The 9804-nt window shown below is 44.6% G+C and overlaps 2 protein-coding genes across 9 annotated transcripts in view; one reads left to right on the top strand and one right to left on the bottom strand.

The window, feature by feature from the left end:
- Window positions 1-695: 695 nt before the first annotated feature.
- LOC122555521 (vegetative cell wall protein gp1-like) lies at window positions 696-1340 on the top strand. The gene has a single exon (XM_043701544.1). It carries the CDS (start codon window positions 696-698, stop codon window positions 1338-1340), a length of 645 nt encoding a protein of 214 aa, XP_043557479.1.
- A 7404-nt stretch (window positions 1341-8744) lies between these two features.
- Window positions 8745-9804, bottom strand: part of LOC122555272 (NXPE family member 3-like) — a 55684-nt gene continuing 54624 nt past the window's right edge. For all 8 annotated transcript variants that reach the window (XM_043701098.1, XM_043701097.1, XM_043701103.1 and 5 more), the window contains one exon: window positions 8745-9305. In XM_043701098.1, the coding sequence (XP_043557033.1) occupies window positions 8758-9305 (548 nt within the window). In that variant the 3' untranslated portion in view covers window positions 8745-8757. The remainder of the gene's footprint in view (window positions 9306-9804) is intronic.

The raw sequence follows: 9804 nt of genomic DNA, 5'->3' as shown, positions 1-9804 counted from the left end.
GTAGTTTACTAGTAACCTTATAGTAGGGATATTAAATACGTATTTTATATTTTCCGTCACAATAGATAACACAAAGAATTGATTGGAATTATGAATAACCAGAGTTTAATACATCTGCGAAACACGAAAGGTTAATACGAGTAAAAATGAAGCACTGGAGACAAATCAAACAGATATAAAGCTGACAAATTCCTTAAGACTGATGGGACTATACCTGAGAATTTCAGAGGAAATAGCTGCATAACGAGTGGATGCCCTGGTTTTGATTTTTCAGATTTTATGAAGGTTTCCAGGGATTTGAATGAAGCCAAAGTATCCTGATTTTCGAGAGTTGATGCAGTGACCCAACAAGAAATGATAATCCAGTTAACCTGTCATTCGAAAAACAGAAAGCCCTGAAATCAAATATACGTTAACAGGGTATTTGAAAACTCATAAAGTGAGACCAACTCTGGCCGTCCCCGCTCCGCTTGAGCCCCGATCCCATTGGCCGGTCCCGCTCCGCTCGAGCCCCGATCCCATTGGCCGGTCCCGCTCCGCTCGAGCCCCGATCCCATTGGCCGGTCCCGCTCCGCTCGAGCCCCGATCCCATTGGCCGGTCCCGCTCCGCTCGAGCCCCGATCCCATTGGCCGGTCCCGCTCCGCTCGAGCCCCGATCCCATTGGCCGGTCCCGCTCCGCTCGTGCCCCGATCCCATGGCCGGTCCCGCTCCGCTCGAGCCCCGATCCCATTGGCCGGTCCAGCTCTGCTCGAGCCCCGATCCCATTGGCCGTCCCCGCTCCGCTCGAGCACTGATCCCATTGGCCGGTCCAGCTCTGCTCGAGCCCCGATCCCATTGGTCGTCCCCGCTCCGCTCGAGCCCCGATCCCATTGGCCGTCCCCGCTCCGCTCGAGCCCCGATCCCATTGGCCAGTCCCGCTCTGCTCGAGCCCCGATCCCATTGGCCGTCCCCGCTCCGCTCGAGCCCCGATCCCATTGGCCGTCTCCGCTCCGCTCGAGCCCTGATCCCATTGGCCGTCCCCGCTCCGCTCGAGCCCCGATCCCATTGGACGTCCCCGCTCTGCTCGAGCCCCGATCCCATTGGTCGTCCCCGCTCCGCTCGAGCCCCGATCCCATTGGCCGTCCCCGCTCCGCTCGAGCCCCGACCCCATTGGCCGTGTCCGCTCCGCTCGAGCCCCGATCCCATTGGCCGTCCCCGCTCCGCTCGAGCCCCGATCCCATTGGCTGTCCCCGCTCCGCTCGAGCCCCGCTCTGCTCAAGCCCCGATCCCATTGGCCGACTCTGCTCCGCTCGAGCCCCGATCCCATTGGCCATCCCCACTCCACGATTTGTTCTTGTAAACACAGTATTGAGATAATGGATCCAATTCAGTTTCACATCATTGGTAATTTTCAGAATGTTGACATTGGCAGAATCAATGATGGTGATGCCATTGAATGACAAAGAGAGATGGTTATATTTTCTCTTATTGGAAATGACCATTGCCTGACATTCGTGTAATGCAAGTAATAAGTGCCATTTATTAACAACAGGTCAGGTGGCTTGGTTATCATGGTGAGAGTTAAGAGTTCATCACAGTAAAGTATAAAATACTCTCACATGCAGAGTGTGGATGGACTTTTTGTTTCTGAGATATTGGGCAAAAAATGTCATGTCACTGAGACAGACAAAGAGTGCAGTTTGCAGAAACAGAGTACAGCCATCCTGTGAGCTACCAAGCAGCAATGTGGGAAGATTGCCATGTTGAAGCATTCTGATAAATCCAGTTGATTCATCCTGGATGGCCAGTTGGTGGAAGAATGTTTGGAGTTGGTCTTACAGCTTGCATTCGGTTTGGGACTTCTTGAAAAATGAAGTGCTGGATTTTAAAACCCACTTTAACTTTAAACATAACACTCAGGATCTGACTAAGTGTGTGAACATTCCAGGTATAAGTACATTTAGACTAAATTAACTAATTTATTAATTTATCAAATGAATTGTAACAAATGACAATGACCCAAGCAGTGGACTCAGCTGCATCCATACTGAAATACTGATCCTCAGTTGGTGGATTGCTGTCTCTTCTTCATCCATCTTCCTGTGCACTCAACACTTGAAAAGAAATTCTTAATCCTTTCCAAGCCATAGCACAGTGTGAGCAGAGATGCCTCTGAACTCTGAGTTCTCCAGGAATGGCATGATCAAATCTTTATGTGGCTACTGTATATGAAATTGTAGTCAGTCATGAATGGCTGGGTAGTGCACACTCAATTTCTGATTAGATGTGTTAAAAAAAATAGTCGTCCACTGACCATTGACTTCTCGTTCTGGAATTGACTTCTGTTCATAGACTTCAGAGGGAACGTAGCCTGAGATGAGTACACTAGAATTTAGAGACATAGAGATGTACAGCATGGAAACAGATCCTTTGGTTCAACTTGTCCATGCTGACCAGATACCCAACCTGATCTAATCCCACCTGCAAGCACATGCCCCATATCCCTCCAAAACCCTTCCTATTCATATACCCATCCAGATGCCTTTTAAATGTTGCAATTGTACGAGCCTCCACCACTTCTTCTGGCAGCTCATTCCATATATGTAGCACCCTCTGATTGAAAAAGTTGCCCCTTAGGTCTCTTTTATATCTTGCCCCTCTCACCCTAAACCTATGCCCTCTAGTTCTGGACTTCCCCACGCTAGGGAAAAAGACTTTGGTCCATTTATCCTATCCATGCCCCTCATGATTTTAAAAACCTCTATAAGATCACTCCTTAGCCTCCAACAGTTCAGGGAAAACAGCACAAGCCTATTCAACCTCTCCCAATAGCTCAAATCCTCCAACCTTGGCAACATTCTTGTAAATCTTTTCTGAACCCTTTCAAGTTTCACAACATCTTTCCGATAGGAAGGAGACCAGAATTGTATGCAATATTCCAACAGTGACCTAACCAATGTCCTGTACAGCTGCAACATGACTGCCCAACTCCTGTACTCAATACTCTGACCAATAAAGGAAAGCATACTAAATGCCTTCTTCACTATCCTATTTGCTTGCAACTCCACTTTTAAGGAGCTATGAACCTGCACTCCAAGATCTCTTTGTTCAGCAACACTCGCTAGGACCTTACCATTAAGTATATAAGTCCTGCTAAGATTTGCTTTCCCAAAATGCAGCACCTCACATTTACCTAAATTAAACTCCATCTGCCACTTCTCAGCCCATTGGCCAATCTGGTCAAGATCCCATTGTAATCTGAGGTAACCTTCTTCGCTGTCCACTCCACCTCTAATTTTGGTGCCATCAGCAAACTTACTAACTATACCTCGTATGCTCACATCAAAATCATTTATATAAATGATAAAAAGTAGAGGACCCAGCATCAATCCTTGTGACACTCCACTGGACACAGGCTTCCAGTCTGAAAAACAACCCTCCACACCACCACCCTCTATCTTCTACCTTTGACCCAGTTCTGTATCCAAATGGCTAGTTCTCCCTGTATTCCATGAGATCTAACCTTGCTCACCAGTCTCCCATGGGGAACCTTGTTGAATGCCTTACTGAAGTCCATATAGATCACATCTACTGCTCTGTACTCATTTCATACTTGTCTTTGCATTCGTTAAAATATTAACACAGTTATGTGATTGCTGTAACAATGTTCGAAAAAGACAAGCTTTGTGTGAGCCACTTCACAGTTAACAAACATCAATTTGAAGATCATGGAGAGGAATAAGAAAATGGACTTAAAAATATATAAATTGTTGAAGTATTGGATCAGAACTTGAGGAAGAAATATGAAATCCAACCAGCACTTGGGTTGAGGTAGCTAGAATTATGCAATAAAGCAAATGGAACTTGAATCAGTAAGGCTAATAGTAAAAAAAAAAACACAACGAAAAATGTGTAAATGTGGACTCTTTTGTTTTTAAGGAGTCAAAGGAAGAAGCAGAACAGAGAATGCTGGAGAATCTCAGCAGGTTCAGGCTACATTATTGAGACAGAAACAGAGTTAATGTTTCAAATCTGGTATGTCTCTTCGGAACACTGTTAGACAGTTCCTATGTTAATCTGGTAAACATTTGTCGCAGTGTTTTTTTTGATGCAGGGGAAGCAAAAGGCTGCCCATCAGTCCTAATGAATTTGACAGTTTCTTTTTTGGGATTGAGCCATCTTCCAGGCATACAAGTTGAACTTTAACTACTATACATAGGCAAGTTCAAATGCTAAACTCCTGTATAAAAATATAGTTTATTAAAGCTAACATTGAACAAAACAGTAATTTTATTCCAACTAACAGCAACAGTATAATGTGATAAATAATGGATCTTTTGTACAAATGGAAATACACTTAATGCAAGCAATACTCTCTTAATAAATGCACCATATGCCCAATAGTGAATTATAAAAAGGAGATGGGAATTATTTTCTTGATAATCAATTATTTTCAGATTGCAGCATCACATGTAACCGAGTGGTGTTACAGCAGAATCTCTTCATAATAATATGGAAAATCCATGTAACAAATTCAGCTAAATTAAAGCAGATTAGATCATATAGGGAATGACCACAAGACCATAAGACAGAGGAGTGGAAGTAAGTCCATCGAGTCCACTCCATCATTCAATCATGGCTGATGGGCATTTCAAAGCCACTTACCTCACTCTCCCCGTATCCATTAGTTCCTTGCGAGGTTAAGAATTTATCAATCTCTGCCTTCAAGACATTTAATGTCCCAGCCTCAACTGCGCTCTGTGGCAATGAATTCCACAGGCTCACCACTCTCTGACAGAAGAAATGTCTCCTCTTTCCATTTTAAATTGATCCCCTCTAATTCTCAGGTTGTGCCCATGGGTCCTGGTATCCCTGCCTGGCGGAAGCAAAGTACCAGCATCCATCCTTTCTAAGCCATGTTAGATCTCACCATAATCTTATAAACTCTAATGAATACAATGCCAGGATCCTCAGCCATTCATCGTATGTTCGGCCTACCATTCCAGGGATCATCCGTGTGAATCTCCACTGGACATTTGTTCAGTGCCAGTATATCCTTCCTGAGGTGTGGGGCATGAATGGACAGTTGTTAAAGGAGGTCTCTAATGGAAAACTTAACCCTCCAAGAGAACTTACTAATTTAAATGTAAGTTTGGTCTTGCGGACTGATTCTCCACGCCAGCCCCTTTGATACTCAGCAGTTCTAGAAGGCCGCAAATGTAACAGTGGGCATTGTGTGCTCCATCTTCAAAACCAGCTGGACATGGACATAACCATGGACTCAGGTCACATGGAATGCCCTTCACCATGGCCTGCTACCTGAATCTGTTAATGACTACCTTTGGTAGAGCTGACAACAGCCTCACCAGGAGGTTCTCCAAGTTTCTCTTCCCTCTCCATGTCAGGTGACCACAGAACTGGAGCATGGGGCTGAAGTGCAGGTTCAATTTGAGGAGAAACTGCCTGTGACCCTGAATGAGGAGCTGCAGCCTCACAAACCCAAAACGAACAGTCTGTGGACTCCTCAAGGTTGGGGAACTGTCCCTTGGAAAGTGCTGAAATTACTGAATGAGAGAGTGCCCTTCTGCCATGTATTCGACCAGTCAAATCAATATACCCCAGGTTGTTCTCCTATAACGCCGTAGTTGCGTTCCACCAAAATCTCACTTAATAAAAGTAGTGGGCCGACTCAAAGTGGGATTAGGGGTAGACCAGAAAAAACAAACACTCACAATTGCTCAAAAATCACCCAGAAGTTTAACACGATGTATAGCACAGCCTGAAAAGTTGTCGAAACAGAAGTAAACAGAACACAGTACTTTGAAAAAAATATTGTTAATGCAGGGAAAGAAGGTCATCATGGGACGTAAGGAAGACTCCCTCGTTAAGCGAGCTGGATCACATTCTCTCTTTATGTTTAAAACTCTTCATAATATTTAGCTTCTCTTCCAGTGTTACGGACTTTGTGTTTACCACCGGCAATTTTGCCACCAGGACACTTTTTGCAAACATCCTTGTCACTCTGCCCCTCCATTTTGCAAAATAAAAGGGATAATCTAGGAGTAGTGTACCTTTCACAGGAAGCTGCTCAATGTATCTCTCACAGAAAGCTGCTCTGTAGCAGCTGACATCAGTGCATACGCAAAACGTGAAGATCGGTGCTGACCCCAGTGCGTGTGCAGAACGGAACGCACAAAATGATCACCACTGGAATGATACTCGTTCTCAAAACTCCCATTCCATAATTCCTCAGCGATGCTATAAGTAAATCACACATTCTCTGAGAACTACCTGTATTAAAATCCCTGAATTGAACAGTGCAGATATTAAAAAGACAATCGGTACCTGCATTTAAATTCATATTTATTATAAAAGTCAATTCGGTAAAGGTTTATAGGAGTGTGTTTTTCTAGTGTAGGGTAGGCAAAGAGCTGCATCCACATTCGATTGATTTGTGGACACAGCCCAGCATCTGGCTGGCTACACACACAACATGGAGCTTCACAGCAAGGAAGACCAGCAAATGTTACAGTTACCACCAGCTCTGAAAGGCAATCCCTCTCTCTCAAAAGAAGCTGGAATTACATAAGGAGGATGCTGCTGAATACCAGTGTGGTCTCTGTGTGCCCATCTTTGCCTGAATAAACAACTTACTCCTCATACTGAACAACGTACCGACAATATCATCACTCATCCAAGGCATTTGCGAGCACCTTGGACTCACAAAGAATATTTCCACATTTCAACACATCCTCAGATACCTTCCAGAGACCCTAGCTTCACACCTGCCTCTCCCTGTCTCCACATACCTCCAGCAGTGGCAGGCATAGCACTTAAACACTCAAGAACCAACACCATTCAGGTCAAAGTAACTCATTTACTTGGCACAACATCCAAAAATATTCATCCCACCACCACCAACACTGAATAACAGCAGTGTGTACTGTCTACAAGATGCACTATGGAACTTCAATGAGAAATAAAAGTCATCTGAAGATCTTTAGACAGTATCTTCCAAACCCACAACCATTTAGAAGGACATGGGCAGAAAGTTCATGGCAACTCCAGTACCTGCAAGTTCCTCTCTAAACCACTGACATGGAAATATATTGCTGTTCTTTCAGTGTTGTTTTGTCAAAATCCTGGGAATTGCTCCCTAACATCATTGTGAGTCTATTTCCAGTACATGGACTACAGTAGTTCAAGAAGACAGCTCACTACCACCTTCTCAAGGTGTGGTGAAACGGTCCGGTAACATGTAGAGTGAGTATAAGCCAGACCCGGGAGTCTGCTCCGGGGTTACGTTTAACCGCCGAGCGTGGGTTGTTGGCAACCGCTCTACGAGAACTGACGGCTCCCAGTTCCGGTAACATGTAGAGTGAGTATAAGCCAGACCCGTTGTAAGTATGAGAGCTGATTGTGGCGACGCTGCGGGGAATAAAATGCTCATATTCTAGCAGACTCGCCTCTTGGTCGTTTGTTCTGTGTCAGACTACTCTCCTACGAACCTGACCTTGAGAATTTTTTAAAACACAAGGGCAACTTGAGATGGCAATAAATGCTGGGCCAGTCAATGATGCCCATGCCTCACAAGTATATAAAAAGTGAGGCAGGAAACCACATGAGGGATGTGGAGGCACCGTCACCTGATCTGACACTGCTACCAGCTCAGACATTGGGACTGACCATAACCGAGAGGTTCAACAGAATCGGGATCAGTACGTGGTAAGTTGCTGAGCAGGACTCGTGGACTCGAAACAGACCAGGGAGGGGGCTTCAAGTGAACCAGCTCACTGCTTGGGGAAGGTGACAGACGAGTTCTGTTGCTGAGAACTCTTACACTGAGAGGGCAGCATACAGAGAACATTGGTGAGCATGCTCACTGAGAGACTTGGTGTACTGGCCTCTTGGCAATGCCATGGTTTCTGGAGGATGCAGAGGACATTGTGCAGACCTCAGAGTCCGTCTGTTTCACTGTGAATGTGGAGGCAAACTCCATGACAGAACTCGCAGTCCCAGCTGTACTGGAGAACTTCTTTGCAGCCTTCTCAGTACAACATCTCAGGTGACATTAACCCATCTGTAGAGAGGGGCAGACATTGTGCTGAGGAACCACCCTCTGGTTCCCCATGGAAGCAGAAAGATGGAAGGAGCAGTGAGGTTGCCTCAGAAGTCCTCATGGCTACTGCAGTGGGCATTCACCAACCTGCTATACATAATCACATCCCAACTGCACATTAATTGTACAGTAACACGTGTGAGTGAGAAAGCAGTGTGCGTGTCTGCGTGGGTGGGATTAAGCATGTGTGTTTGTGTTTGTTTGTTGACATGTATGCAAGTTGGTGTGAGTGTGTGCAAGTCAGAAAGTGTGTGTATTTGGAAGATGTGTGTGTGAGAGCATCAGTGTGTGTATGTGCACATATATGGAAGGCGATGTGTGTGTGTGTGAGAGAGTGTATTTGTATGCACGTGCAAGAGAAAGTATGTGTATTTGCTTCAGGAATTGTGTGTGAAAGAGAGTCTGTGCAGGTGAGGTGCTGTGTGTGTGTGAGAGATTGTGTGAACAGGGGTATGGGGAGGTGCTGAATGATTGATCAATTTGTGTGATGTGCATAGATATTCAGTGGGCATGTTCAGACCAGGTTTATTAGACAAGTGTCTGATCGTGATATCCTGTAGCAATGGTGATATAGACACCTAAAAATATGAAGTTATACTTGAGATTTTGAATCGTATGACAAAAAAAACCCTGGTTAAAAAATGATTCCATACAAATTTTATTTTACAGAAGGGCACACATGTGAAAGAAACACATCTACTTCATTCTTTATAATAATTCTCCCGGGATGTATATAGTGAGGAAGGTAATGTGCTATTGTCATCTCCCAGGCATCAACAAATACCACATTGATGCCTGTGAACATCTTCCTCATCACTGAGTCAAACTGATAAGCGTACCAGTCACTGGCAGAGGTAATGATCTGTGGGGGCTGTTCCCGGACATTGGCTGTTTTTATTACAACCAATGTATCCGGGCTCCTGTCAAGTAATTGTAGAATTGATCTCCTGATATTCTGTATTCTCCGAATGTAGACTTCGACAGGAAAAGGGGTAAAATGGGCCGCTAAAGTAATGGCTATGACTGTGTTTCCTCCTCCTCTAATTTCATCCAGTACATTTGAAACATAACGCAGGTGTCTTGAAAAGGTGTTGAATTGGATGGGAAGACCATGAGGACGAAATTTTACCACAATGTTGTTTTCTACGTTCACTGCAAGATGAGGACCAATCTTGATAGGATTACCAAGATCCAATGTTTTCAGACCTAAAACACAAAAAGCAGAATTGCTTGACACCCTAAGCCACAATGTTGCTGATGCTCATGGTTTTTGGAAGTGGAGGGCTCTCAGCTGCAGACATTAGCCTCAAAATTTTCCAGTCTGCTATTCTAATGAATGAGTTACAGACATAACGTGTGCACTGGTATCATGCAACAAACACAGGGGAGCTGAGAAATGAGTCTAAATCTCCTGTAGTTCTTTTAGAAGGTGATCAAACAGATGGATGAAGGCAAAGCCATTGATGTGGTGTATATGGATTTAATAAGGTTCTGCACAGTAGGCTTTTGCAGAACTTTAGGCATGGGATTGAGCAGTTTGGATCAGAAACTGGCTAGCTGAAAGAAGACAGGGTGGTGGTGGTTGGGAAATATTCATCCTGGAGTTCAGTTACTAGTGGTGTACTGCAAGGATCTGTTTTGGGTCTACTGCTGTTAGTCATTTTTATAAATGACCTGGATGAGGGTGTCAGAGGATGGGTTAATA

Source organism: Chiloscyllium plagiosum, chromosome 12 (assembly GCF_004010195.1).
Source record: "Chiloscyllium plagiosum isolate BGI_BamShark_2017 chromosome 12, ASM401019v2, whole genome shotgun sequence".
In the NCBI taxonomy this organism is placed as follows: Eukaryota; Metazoa; Chordata; class Chondrichthyes; order Orectolobiformes; family Hemiscylliidae; genus Chiloscyllium; species Chiloscyllium plagiosum.
The sequence above is the reverse complement of the archived record's forward strand: the minus strand, read 5'-3'. Positions and strand labels throughout refer to the sequence as shown.